The sequence below is a fragment of the Hyperoodon ampullatus genome (assembly GCF_949752795.1).
Source record: "Hyperoodon ampullatus genome assembly, chromosome: 4".
Taxonomy (NCBI): domain Eukaryota; kingdom Metazoa; phylum Chordata; class Mammalia; order Artiodactyla; family Ziphiidae; genus Hyperoodon; species Hyperoodon ampullatus.
Genome location: NC_136917.1, coordinates 92,350,523 through 92,364,027, shown reverse-complemented (window position 1 = coordinate 92,364,027; position 13,505 = coordinate 92,350,523). Strand labels below are relative to the sequence as shown.

At 35.7% G+C, this 13,505-nt stretch overlaps 1 protein-coding gene across 14 annotated transcripts in view; it reads left to right on the top strand.

Annotated features, from left to right (window-relative positions):
• Positions 1 to 13,505, top strand: part of PPIP5K2 (diphosphoinositol pentakisphosphate kinase 2) — a gene marked incomplete at its 5' end in the record, with an annotated part of 70,509 nt that overhangs the window by 18,686 nt on the left and 38,318 nt on the right. For 11 of the 14 annotated variants that reach the window (XM_079703540.1, XM_079703539.1, XM_079703538.1 and 8 more), the window contains 7 exons: positions 3,932 to 4,018; positions 4,626 to 4,701; positions 4,785 to 4,894; positions 5,626 to 5,711; positions 8,051 to 8,176; positions 8,416 to 8,537; positions 8,809 to 8,991. In XM_079703540.1, coding sequence (XP_079559666.1) covers positions 3,932 to 4,018; positions 4,626 to 4,701; positions 4,785 to 4,894; positions 5,626 to 5,711; positions 8,051 to 8,176; positions 8,416 to 8,537; positions 8,809 to 8,991 — 790 coding nt within the window. The remainder of the gene's footprint in view (positions 1 to 3,931; positions 4,019 to 4,625; positions 4,702 to 4,784; positions 4,895 to 5,625; positions 5,712 to 8,050; positions 8,177 to 8,415; positions 8,538 to 8,808; positions 8,992 to 13,505) is intronic. The other 3 variants (XM_079703541.1, XM_079703537.1, XM_079703546.1) reach the window with 1 other exon arrangement.

Sequence of the window (13,505 nt, the reverse complement as noted above, 5' to 3'; positions counted from 1 at the left end):
TAGTCTCATAGCGTTGTGGTTGGAAAAGATACTTGATACAATTTCAATTTTCTTAAATTTACCAAGGCTTGATTTGTGACCCACGATATGATCTATCCTGGAGAATGTTCCATGAGCACTTGAGCAGAAAGTGTATTCTGTTGTTTTTGAATGGAATGTCCTATAAATATCAATTAAGTCCATCTTGTTTAATGTATCATTTAAAGCTTGTGTTTCCTTATTTATTTTCATTTTGGATGATCTGTCCATTGGTGAAAGTGGGGTGTTAAAGTCCCCTACTAGGAATGTGTTACTGTCGATTTCCCCTTTTATGGCTGTTAGTAATTGCCTTATGTACTGTGGCGCTCCTATGTTGGGTGCATAAATGTTTACAATTGTTATATCTTCTTTTTGGATTGATCGCTTGATCATTATTTGGTGTCCTTCTTTGTCTCTTGTAATAGTCTTTATTTTAAAGTCTATTTTGTCTCATATGAGCATTGGTACTCCAGCTTTCTTTTGATTTCCATTTTCATGGAATACCTTTTTCCATCCCCTCACTTTCAGTCTCTGTGTCCCTAGGTCTGAAGTGGGTCTCTTGTAGACAGCATATGTACAGGTCTTATTTTTGTATCCATTCAGCCAGTCTGTGTCTTTTGGTTGGAGTATTTAATCCATTTACATTTAAGGTAATTATCGATATGCATGTTCCTATTAACATTTTCTTAATTGTTTGGGGTTTGTTATTGTAGGTCTTTTCCTTCTCTTGTGTTTCCTGCATAAAGAAGTTCCTTTAGCATTTGTTGTAGAGCTGGTTTCGTGATGCTGAATTCTTTTAGCTTTCGTTTGTCTGTAAAGGTTTTAATTTCTCCATCAAATCTGAATGAGATCCTTGCTGGGTAGAGTAATATTGGTTGTAGGTTTTCTCCTTTCATCACTTTAAATATGTCCTGCCACCTCCTTCTGGCTTGCAGAGTTTCTGCTGAAAGATCAGCTGTAACCTTATGGGGATTCCCTTGTATATTATTTGTTGTTTTTCCCTTGCTGCTTTTAATATTTTTTCTTCGTATTTAATTTTTGATAGTTTGATTAATATGTGTCTTGGCATGTTTCTCCTTGGATTTATCCTGTATGGGACTCTGCACTTCCTGGACTTGATTAACTATTTCCTTTCCCATATTGGGGAAGTTTTCAACTATAATCTCTTCACATATTTTCTCAGTCCCTTTCTTTCTCCCTTCTTCTTCTGGGACCCCTCTAATTCGAATGTTGGTGCACTTAATGTTGTCCCAGAGGTCTCTGAGACTGTCCTCAATTCTTTTCATTCTTTTTTCCTTATTCTGCTCTGCAGTAGTTGTTTCCACTATTTTATCTTCCAGGTCACTTACCCGTTTTTCTGCCACAGTTATTCTTCTATTGATTCCTTCTAGGGAATTTTTAATTTCATTTATTGTGTTTTTCATCATTGTTTGTTTGCTTTTTAGGTCTTCTAGGTCCTTGTTAAACATTTCTTGTGTTTTCTCCATTGTGTATCCAAGATTTTGGACCATCTTTACTATGCTTACTCTGAATTCTTTTTTAGGTAGACTTTCTGTTTCCTCTTCATTTGTTTCGTCTGGTGGGTTTTTACCTTGCTGCTTCATCTGCTGTGTGTGTTTCTCTGTCTTCTCATTTTGCTTCAGTTACTGCACTTGGGGTCTCCTTTTCTCAGGCTGCAGGTTTGTAGTTCCCGTTTTTTTTGGTGTCTGCCCCCAGTGGCTAAGGTTTGTTCAGTGGGTTGTGTAGGCTTCCTGGTGGAGGGGACTAGTGCCTGTGTTGTGGTGGATGAGGCTGGATCTTGTCTTTCTGGTGGGCAGGTCCGCGTCTGGTGGTGTGTTTTTGGGTGTCTGTGAGCTATTATGAGTTTAGGCAGCCTTTCTGCTAGTGGGTGGGGTTGTGTTCCTGTTTTGCTAGTTGTTTGGCATAGGGTGTCCAGCACTGTAGTTTGCGGTCATTGAGTGGAGCTGGGTCTTGGCATTGAGATGGAGATCTCTGGGAGATTCTTGCCGTTTGACATTACGTGGAGCTGGGAGGTTTCTGGTGGACCAATGTCCTGAACTCCGCTCTCCCACCTCAGAGGCACAGGCCTGACACGCGGCTGGAGCACCAAGATTCTGTCATCCACACAGCTCAGAATAAAAGGGAGAAAAAAAGAAATAAATAAATAAAATAAAATAAAGTTATTAAAATAAAAAATAATTATTAAAAAAAATTAGGTAATAAATAAAAGAAAGAAAGAAGAGAGCAAGGAAACCTAAAAACAAATCCACCAATGATAAGAAGTGCTAAAAACTATACTAAAAAAAAAAATGGGCAGACAGAATCCTAGGACAAATGGTAAAAACAAAGCTATACAGACAAAATTACACACAGAAGCATACACATACACACTCACAAAAGAGAAAAAGGAAGTATATATATATATCGTTGCTCCCAAAGTCCACTGCCTCAATTTGGGGTGATTTGTTGTCTATTCAGGTATTCCAGAGATGCAGCCTATATCAAGTTGATTGTGGAGATTTAATATGCTGCTCCTGAGGCTGCTGGGAGAGATTTCCCTTTCTCTTCTTTGTTCGCACAGCTCCTGGGGTTCAGCTTTGCATTTGGCCCCTCCTCTGCATCGCCTCAGGGCGTCTGTCCTTTGCTCAGACAGGATGAGTTAAAGGAGCAGCTGATTAGGGGGCTCTGGCTCACTCAGGCTGGGGGGAGTGAAGCGTACGGAATGCAGGGTGAGCCTGTGGTGGCAGAGGCCAGCGTAATGTTGCAGCGGCCTGAGAAATGCCTTGTGTTCTCCCGGGGAAGTTGTCCCTGGATCACAGGGCCCTGGCAGTGATGGGCTGCACAGGCTCCGGGAGGGGAGGTGTGGATAGTGACCTGTGCTTGCACACAGACTTTTTGGTGGCTGCAGCAGCAGCCTTAGCATTTCATGCCCGTCTCTGGTGTCCGCGCTCATAGCTGTGGCTCGCGCTCATCTCTAGAGCTCGTTTAGGCGGTGCTCTGAATCCCTTTTCCTCGCACACTGTGAAACAAAGAGGCAAGAAAAAGTCTGTTGCCTCTTAGGCAGGTCCAGGCTTTTTCCCTGACTCCCTCCCAGCTAGCTGTGGCGCACTAGCCCCCTTCAGGCTGTGTTCATGCAGCCAACCCCAGCCCTTGCCCTGGGATCTGACCTCCCGAAGCCCGAGCCTCAGCTCCCAGCCCCCGCCGGCCCCGGCGGGTGAGCAGACAAGCCTCTCAGGCTGGTGAGTGCTGGTCGGCACCGATCCTCTGTGCGGGAATCTCTCTGCTTTGCCCTCTGCACCCCTGTTGCTGCGCTCTCCTCTGAGGCTCCAAAGCTTCACCCCTCCGCCACCCGCAGTCTCCGCCTGTGAAGGGGCTTCCTAGTGTGTGGAAACATTTTCTCCTTCACAGCTCCCTCCCACTGGTGCAGGTCCCGTCCCTATTCTTTTGTCTCTGTTTTTTCTTTTTTCTTTTGCCCTACCCAGGTACGTGGGGAGTTTCTTGCCTTTCGGGAGGTCTGACGTCTTCTGCCAGCGTTCAGTAGGTGTTCTGTAGGAGTTGTTCCACATATAGATGTATTTCTGATGTATTTGTGGGGAGGAAGGTGATCTCCATGTCTTACTCTTCCACCATCTTGAAGGTCTCCCCTCCATTTACTTTTATCCCAGAGTTAGCATAGTCATCTCAAGAGAAGAAGCAGGTATTGTGTAGCTTAATATTACTCCCCCTCCAGCGTCTTAAATTCTTTTTAGGATTTGATTTGATAAAATTAAGACTAGTTGTTACAAGCACTATGCTTCATGGAAAATATCTTAAAGTGGTAAAAGATGGTTCTATAATATAATTAGATATATTAATCTGAATTATATAACACAAATCTTTGTCAGAAAATTGAACGTTATGTTTTTAATTTTAGGATGGAACTTAGATGTGTCATAGCTGTCATACGTCATGGGGACCGAACACCAAAACAAAAAATGAAAATGGAAGTGAGGCATCAAAAGTATGTTTAAAGGGGAATAATTTAGCCCTTAGGAGATAATTTAAGATTTCTGATAGGTGCTTAGTTATTTTGATTAATACTTCATATAGAAAAACTGTTTACCACTACTTCTTGGCCATTAATATTTAAACCACTGGAAAAAAATAAAATCCAACAAAATCCATTTTAAATTGTGTATTTTATCATCTGAAAATTACTGTGGCAATATCCATATATGGTCATCATCCTGACCTAGCTTTTATTTATTGTTGTAAATATTCAGTCTTGTGTTATTATTCTCTTACATTGCTTTCTGAGAATTATTAACTTCTCAACCTTCTAGATGAAAATTAGTAGAATGAAAGTTTGTTACTTATGTTCAGTGAATCTAGTGATTATTAGTTTGATATGGTTTAGGAAAATACTAAGTTTTATCAATCAAAGTAGAGGAGCAACATCGTATAGTGAAAGAGGGCACACAGTGTTTGAAGTCCAGAGACCCCAAGTCCCATATCTATTATTAATTATTGTTTTAGTCCCATATCTATCATTTATTGTAATTATTTGTTTTAGTTTATAGAGGTAATATTGTTGCAAATGCCTAACAGTGCTCTGTCTTTCTTACAAGATTCTTTGATCTTTTTGAAAAGTGTGATGGATATAAATCTGGGAAATTAAAGCTCAAAAAACCAAAACAATTACAGGCAAGTGCATCTGATTTCTTGTTGGGTTTTAAATTGCTAATCGCGAAGTTACATAAAAATTCAATTCTTTATTTATTTTACAGGAAGTGCTGGATATTGCACGACAACTTCTTATAGAGTTGGGACAAAATAATGATTCTGAAATTGAAGAAAACAAGTCAAAACTTGAACAACTTAAGACCGTGTTAGAGATGTAAGTATCTTTTTGAAACCCATAATTTTGGTAACTACTTATAGTGCTTTTTTTTTTTTTAATATGTGTGACTTTTCATGTTAATTTCCTTCACAGTTTTATCTTTTTTCTCTTTATCACTGTAGCTGAGGAGAAATTAGTGGAAATCTAACAAGAATTTTATTTTCACCAGTGAGAAAAGAGATTGTTGTATTGAAGGTTCTGTTTTAGTTTTAATTTTGATGAGAAGATCAAAAGAGGGCATCACATTTCGATCTTGTATGAAGTACTACTTAGGATGAAGGCCACATTGTTAAGTTAACCACAGATTCAGTGCTGTTTAAGTGAAAAATAATTTTGAACTATGTTTTAATCAAGTGAAATTGGTACCACCAATATTCCTCTTATAAACTTTATTTCTTTGACCACTTAAAATCGTTTTTTCTTTTATTGTTTTAAAGACACATACATTTATGTTTTTGTATGTTTATATACTTTGGCATCTATTCAAAATTCTCCAACTTTTCTAGAGAAACTTTATTGTATTTTTATTTTTAACATGGTTAGAATAATTACCTAGGATACAGATTTTGTGCTAGGATATTTTGAAGAATTCAGCAAGGTAATTACAAATAGGAAGCATTAATATGTAAGATTTAGTTTTTGTCTAGGTGGATTTTAGTTTTTCTTTAGGAGGTTGCATTGCATGCTTAATGAATATTGTCTGTTCTGTTTGCCATTTTATTTTTCAGGTATGGCCATTTTTCTGGAATAAATCGTAAGGTCCAGTTAACCTATCTCCCTCATGGTTGTCCTAAGACATCTAGTGAAGAAGAAGGTATGTCACTATTAATGCCTATTGTGTTTTATTTATATGTAGGGACTTACTACTCGTTGTTGATTACCTTTGTAATCTTCTGTCTAATAGTTTAGGGGTTGGCATGCTGAACAGAGGAAAAATAACATGGAGTTGTGTTAACTATGCCTTCTATCCTTTAAATAAAAGGTGTTTTACTTTTTATCCTTTAGGTAAAGGATACCTTTTATTATTTTGAAAACTGCCTAGGACTTCTCTTTTACTCTTCTGAAAGCTTATTTATTTATAACTAAATGTTACTTAATGGGTCCCTATCCCATACAGGGTATACAGGAAGAAAACTTAAGAAGTATGAAAAGATTGTTTAAAAAAATATGTAATCACCATGTTTCTAAAATAGATATTTTTCTCCACCCAATAAATCAGAATAAGCATTTAAAATTAGTCTCCTAAGAGCAGTGAGCACAAAAGTTCATTTACTTTTCAAAAGAAAAATGGGCAGGGGTTGGGAAGCCATTTTCCAGGGAAGTGGAGATGCCCAATACAATAATGATAATAGTAATAATCAGTCTTGCCTATCACACTGGCAAAGTGTTTTCTTATTTTGTTCTTTTTCAAATGATAATAAAGAATGCTGATGAGAGTACAATGTGACAGGATTTCAGTTTACTGGTAGGATTGTAAATTGACATAACTTTTTTTTTTTTTTTTTTACTTTTATTTATTTTATTTTTGGCTGCATTGGGTCTTCGTTGCTGTGCGCAGGCTTTCTCTAGATGTGGCGAGTGCGGGCTACTCTTCGTTGTGGTGCGCCAGCTTCTTATTGCGGTGGCTTCTTTTGTTGCGGAGCACGGGCTCTAGGTGTGCGGGCTTCAGTAGTTGTGGCTCGTGGGCTCTAGAGCTCAGGCTCTGTAGTTGTGGCGCACGGGCTTGGTTGCTCTGTGGCATGTGGGATCTTCCCGGACCAGGGCTCCAACCCCTGTCCTCTGCATTGGCAGGCAGATTCTTAACCACTGTGCCACCAGGGAAGCTTTGACATCATTCTTTGAAAAGTAATTTGGCAATATATATCAACATTTCAGGGGACTTCCCTGGCAGTCCAATGGTTAAGCCTCCACTCTTCCACTGCAGGGGACACGGTTTCGAGCCCTGGTCGGGGAACTAAGATCCAGCATGTTACGCAGTGTGGCTGGGGAAAAAAAAAACACTTCAGAAATTTTTCATATGCTTTGACCTTAATTCTACTTATAAGAATCTATCCCAAGGGGGTAATCAGATATTGAGGGAAAGATTGTTCTATAGGTATATTCACAGTGACATTATTTATAGTAGCAAAAATTGAAGTAATGATTATTTTAAATGCAAACAAATTTGATTATGTTGATCTTTATATATTCTAAAATTTGAAATATTGCTGTTGTCACACCTTGTGATTAATAGCAACACAGATTAATTTTCTATATTTTGATGTTTATATCAAAAAAATCCATAAACAACTATAATTAACAAGTCAATTAATTACCTTTCTATAAATGAATGTTGGCTTGCATGGTAAAGCACATACAGCTACTAACTAGCCCCAGGGGAAAGGGTGATTTTCTATCACTTTTAATGAATTATCAAATTCTTTAGTGCTTATAGTGCTAATTTTTAAATGACCCTTGTTTCTGTAATCCAACACAGATCTTAGGACGTGATAAAGAGCAAGCCAAGATTAAATATAGAAACTCAGACCTCCCCTATATCTGAGAAAATACTTTGGTCTGGAACATACAGATTCTACAACTCCAAATTTAAAGAGCTGTTCTTGGCTATATTTTATTGTATATCTCACCCATAAGTTTAAATTATAATAAATATTAAGCTCTGTCATCTCACATCTTCTTGAAAGTTATGCAAATCACTGATTACTAATCATAAAAATGTGTATATCTTCTTCACTTCAGGTAGCATTAACTTTTATGTGACAGCACTGCAGGAGGCTTTTAATATAAAGCCAAGATCTGAATCCTGTCATCAAGGAGCTCTTAATCTAGTATATGTAGTACAACTAAATACATTGGGCAAATACCATTGCTCTCATACCACTGAGAGCAGAGAAGGTAGAGAAATGGGAAAGAGCCTTCTTTCTAGAATGTGGGAGAGATTTTGAAATTTTAGTAAGATTTTAACAGGTGGAGCAAGGGATATTCCTAGCAGAAGCAACAGCCTACAAGAAAGGTATGTTTAGGGAACAAAATAATTTACATAAGGGCCATATTCCACTGTAGAAGAGACACACAGAAAAAATTAATCTTGAAATATGTCTATTTAGAAGAAAAAACCTTGACATTTGCTTTATTCATTCACATGTATCTTAGACAGCCGAAGAGAAGAGCCATCCTTACTTCTGGTTCTAAAATGGGGAGGAGAACTAACCCCTGCAGGCAGGGTCCAGGCTGAAGAACTTGGAAGAGCTTTCAGGTGTATGTATCCTGGAGGTCAAGGTAAATCTTAGAGTTTCTTTAATTCAGTTAAATTCATACAGGCTGGGTCCAGGCTGAAGAACTTGGAAGAGCTTTGAGGTGTATGTATTCTGGAGGTCAAGGTAAATCTTGGAGTTTCTTTAATTCAGTTAAATTCATACATCATATTTTCAAATTCTAATTTTGAGATGTTATTAAATATTTATAGAGATACAGTGAAATAAAAATATAGCTTAAGTGATTTGAGGATTTATTTTCAGGAGATTATGCAGGATTTCCTGGTTGTGGTTTACTTAGATTACATAGTACCTACCGACATGACCTTAAAATATATGCCTCTGATGAAGGACGAGTCCAGATGACTGCAGCTGCTTTTGCAAAGGTATAAATAAATGTTTTTTAGAATTATTAGAATTTTCATCTAATATAGCATTTTAAAAGATTTTTACTAAGGTATTATTTTAATATTCTAAATTTGAAACTTCTAACTAAAGCCCTGAAATGGCAATGACAAGTTGCATTATTAATAAAGTTTATTGTAAATAGTAAGCTTACACCTTGTGAAATTCAGCATATAACAAGATAATTATTAAGATACCTTCTATTTTGCATACTAATTCTTAATCTGTTTTGGCTTTATTTTATGTATTTAGGGGCTATTAGCTCTAGAAGGAGAACTTACACCCATTCTTGTTCAGATGGTGAAAAGTGCAAACATGAATGGCCTTTTGGATAGTGATAGTGACTCTTTGAGCAGTTGTCAGCAACGTGTGAAAGCAAGACTTCATGAAATACTTCAGAAAGACAGAGATTTTACTGCTGAAGATTATGAAAAGGTGGGTCTTACCAAACTCTTACATTGTCAAATATTACATGCACATACACATAGAAAAGTGCATAAAATGTAAACTTAGAGCTTATCATATTATAAAGCAAAGAGTTGTATAATCACTATAGAGATACAGAATGTTGGAACAACTCTAGCCTTTGTGTGTCCCTTCCCAGTTGCAGCCCCTTCCCTATCTGCTAGAAATAATCACTATCCTAACTTTTTATAGTCTTATACCCAGAATGCTTATTTGGCTAAGTATGTATCTGTAGCTACCTTAGTCTCAGTTTGGGGTATTTTTTAAGCTTCATGTAATAGAATGTTTTCTTTTATGTCTGGCTCTTTTTCTCAATATTATGTTTGTGAAATTCATCCATAGTTTTGAGAATTTTCAGAATTAATTTTCATTTCTGTGTAGTATTGTTTTCAGAGGTTGGCAAACTTTTTCTGTAAAAGACCAGATAGTAAATATTTCAGGCTTTGTAGATCCCATATAGTTGCTTGTTGCATATTCTTTTCTTTTTTAAACCACCTTTTAAAAATGTAAAAACCATTTATTAGCTCACAGGCTATCACAGGTCATGTTTGGCCTAGTTTGTTGATCCATATTCTATTTTATGAGTATATGGCAATTTATATATGCTTTCTAATATTGTTATAGTTTGGGGTTGTTATGCTAATACTGCCGTGAATATCAATATATGCCTCCTAGTGTATATGAGCATATGTTTCTCTTTGGCGTATTCTAGGAGTGGAAGTGTTGTGCCCCACAGTGTGCTAATATTTTGATATTAGTAGATGTCAAACTGTTTTCCAAAGTCATTGAAGCAATTTATACTCCCACCAGAAGTCCATGGAAATTGTTATTGCTCTACATAGTCTCTATTCTTGGTATTTTCAGACCATTCGATTTTGCCTCTTCTGAAGGTGGATGTATAGTAGTACCTCACTGTGGTTTTAATATTCGTTGACCATTTAGGTATCTTCTTTCATAAGGCCTGCTCTTCAAGTCTTTTCCTTTTTTTCTACTAGTTGCCTGTGTTTTTCTTATTGAATAGTAGAATTTCTTTGTATATTTTGGATATGAGCTCTTTGTTATGTGTTCTAAATACTACCATCTACTCTGAGCCTAAATGATTTCCTTTGATAAGCAGAAATTCTTATTTTCCATGTACTTCTTTTTTTTTCCATGTATTTCAAGGTCAATTTTTTCCTTTATGTTCAGTGCATTTTAATGGATTATTTATAATACCTTTTTCTAATGTGGGGTCATAAGGTATTTCCATATACAATCTTCTATGAACTTTACTGTTTTTCCTGCACATTTATCTACAATCTAGCTAAAATTGACTTTTGTGTGTGCTATTAGATAAGGATGTCAAAATTGATGTTTTCCCCCCAACCATATGTACATCCAGGTGTCTCAACACCACATACTGAAAAGACCATCCTTTCCCCACTACTCTGTAGTGCCAGCTTTATCATATGTGTGTTCTCTGTTTCTAGAACGTATTCTTTTGTTGACTCTTGGGCCATTGAATAAGATCTCCCAAATCCTACATGGGTCCTTCTTCAAGTTCTTCTTGGCTTTTCTTGTATTTCCATATAAATTTTAAAATAACCTGGCCCAAAATCCTGTTGGAATATTGATTTAGATTGCATTAGATCTATAGTTTGTGAAAACTTACATCTTTAAAAAAAAATTTTGTGTACTTGTAAACGCTCCCTCTAAAAAGGTTACTGTCTGTTGCTGCTATGTACAAATAGTTTTTTTAATATTGACTTTATATGTGTCAACTTTATTGAACTTATTTATTAACTTAGTAATTTATCTATAGATTAAAAAAATTTTTTTCAAAGCATATCCCCAGGTTTTTGTCTTCCTTTCCAGTTTTTATGTTTTTAATTCTTTTTCTTGCTTTACTTTAATAGCTAGTACCATCAAAGTGATAGTAAATAGAAGTGGCTTTTCTGTTTTTGTTCATATTCTCAAAGGGAAATCTTTTTAACATTGTCCATTAAGTATGGTCTCTGTAGATTTTTTTAAAGCTACTCTTTTTCAAAATAAGGAAAATCCATTCTACTCCTGTTTTCTTAAGAGGTTTTATCATGACAAGTTTTAAAATTTTATATTTTCTTATCTGTTAAACATGATATGATTTGAGGGAGAGGCTACCTTGGTTCCTAGAATAAGCTCATTTAAAAAATATATATATCACTGGTTTGGGTTTACTAATATTTTTGGTTAGGAGTTTTACATCTGTGTTCATGAGTCATACTGACATTTACTTTTTTATTCTTGTTGTCTTTGTCTGCTTTCAATATCAAGATTATGCTGTTCTCATAAAATTAGTTAGAGAGTCCTGTTTGGGGGGAATAATTCATGTATATATGTTTCAGTAAATGGTAAATCCCATGGGCATTTTCTTTATGGGAAAGCTTGTAATTGTGGTTTCCGGAGTAATTTAGTAGTTTCCATTTATTATGTCTTGTGTCTGTATTAAGTTACATTCTTCTAGAAATTTGTGTATGCAGTCCTTTTAAGTTGTTTGTAATGTCTGCAAGATCAGTAGAGATATTCCTTTTTGTTTAGTAACATTGTACAGACTTCTCCCCCTTTTTTTCCTTGATCAGTTTTGCCATAGTTGATCAGCTTTATTAGTCCTTTAAAAGAACTGTCTTTCAGATTTGTTGGTTCACTAAATTATGCACTTGTTTTCTATTTTATTAATTTTTATTGTTTAATATTTTATTCCTTCTACTTCTGTAGTTTTATTTTGCTCTTTTTCTAATTCTTAAAAACTAATGTCACTAGATGGATGCTTGTTAACTCATGAATGTTCAATCTTTTGTAAAATACACACTCTAGAACATAAATTTCCCTTTATGCACTGTTTTGACTGTATTCATAAATTGAGGTTTATGCTATCTGGGACATTTTCTAATTTCCTTAGTGATTTCTTTGATCATATGTTATTTAGAAGTGTACTTTTAAAATTTCCAAACCTATGCATTTTTAAGTTTTATTTATTTATTTATTTATTTATTTATTTATTTATTTATTTATTTATTTATTTGGTGATACGCGGGCCTCTCACTGTTGTGGCCTCTCCCGTTGTGGAGCACAGGCTCCAGATGCGCAGGCCCAGCGGCCATGGCTCACAGGCCCAGCCACTCCGCGGCATGTGGGATCTTCCCAGACCGGGGCACGAACCCGTGTCCCCTGCATTGGCAGGGGGACTCTCAACCACTGTGCCACCAGGGAAGCCCTATTTTTGTTATTTCTAACTTTATATCATTTTGGTGAAAACAAAAATTCTTGCTGATTTTTTTTTGGTCTGTTTTTTCTTTCTTTACTGTTGTGTGTTAAAATTTCGCACTATAATTGTGGATTTTTCTTGTCTTTGTAATCTCTTAAGCCTTGCTTTACATGTTTTGATGTCATGCTATTAAATGCATACAAATTAAGAATTGGTATATTTCAATCAGTATTTTTGCCTCAAAATTTACTTTGTCTGAGATTAATATAGCTACAACAGTTGTTTTTTCTTTTACTTGGTGTTTGTACAGTATCTTTTTTATCTTTTAACTTTCAGTCTTTCTGAAACTATACTTTTAGATGTATCTCTTAAAATCTGCATATAGATTTTTTTTAATTTGTCATGAAAATCTTTGTTTAGGACAATTATTTCATTTATATTATAAATTACTGAAATTTGTATATGAATCTATTATCCTTTTAAGTGCTTTATATTTATACTGCCTATTTTTATTTTTCTCTCCTTTCTTGCTTCTTAGAATTGGTACTTTTTATTTATTTATTTCCCTGGTAGTTTGAAAATTATATTTGATTTTACTATTTGTTTTGTCACTACCCAAGAGGTAACAATAGGCTTCTATGACATCTGCAAATTGAATGTTTACATCATGCTTTTATCCTCTTCCTGGACAAAGCAAGGACTGTAGAACTAAAGTGTTTTTCAAACTTACTTGACTAAGAATCATCTGGGGTCTTGTTAAAAATGCAGACTCCAGTTTATCCCTTTTTTGAACCCTAAATGCAGAGCTTACCAGAGTTTCACCTTTGAAAATCCTGGACTTCAGTTTTGTCCCCTTAACCTAAAAGGATATTAAAGCTCTATTCTTCTTCTCTGTTGTCTATTCAGAATCAACAGATGTCTCCAATGCAAAAATAGCCTTAAAAGCCAGTATCACTCTCTGGATCTCTGACCTATGAGTTTGTTTTCCATAATTCTTAATATCTTATCTCTCAGATACCTTAAAGCAGAAGTATAGAAGTTCTTTGCCCAGGATTTTTACTAATCTTCAGTGGTTAGATTGGCCTAAACTACCTAGTTTGCCATAACAAGAAGTGGAATTCCACTTTACATTTTTTATATTTATACAAACTTATTTGATGGGGTTAAATTACTTGCCAAGCAAAGTTTCAGCAGTGAAAATTGAAACTATTTGTCATTAATGGCTTTTGTTGACTTGCAAAAAATCTCATCACAAAGGCAT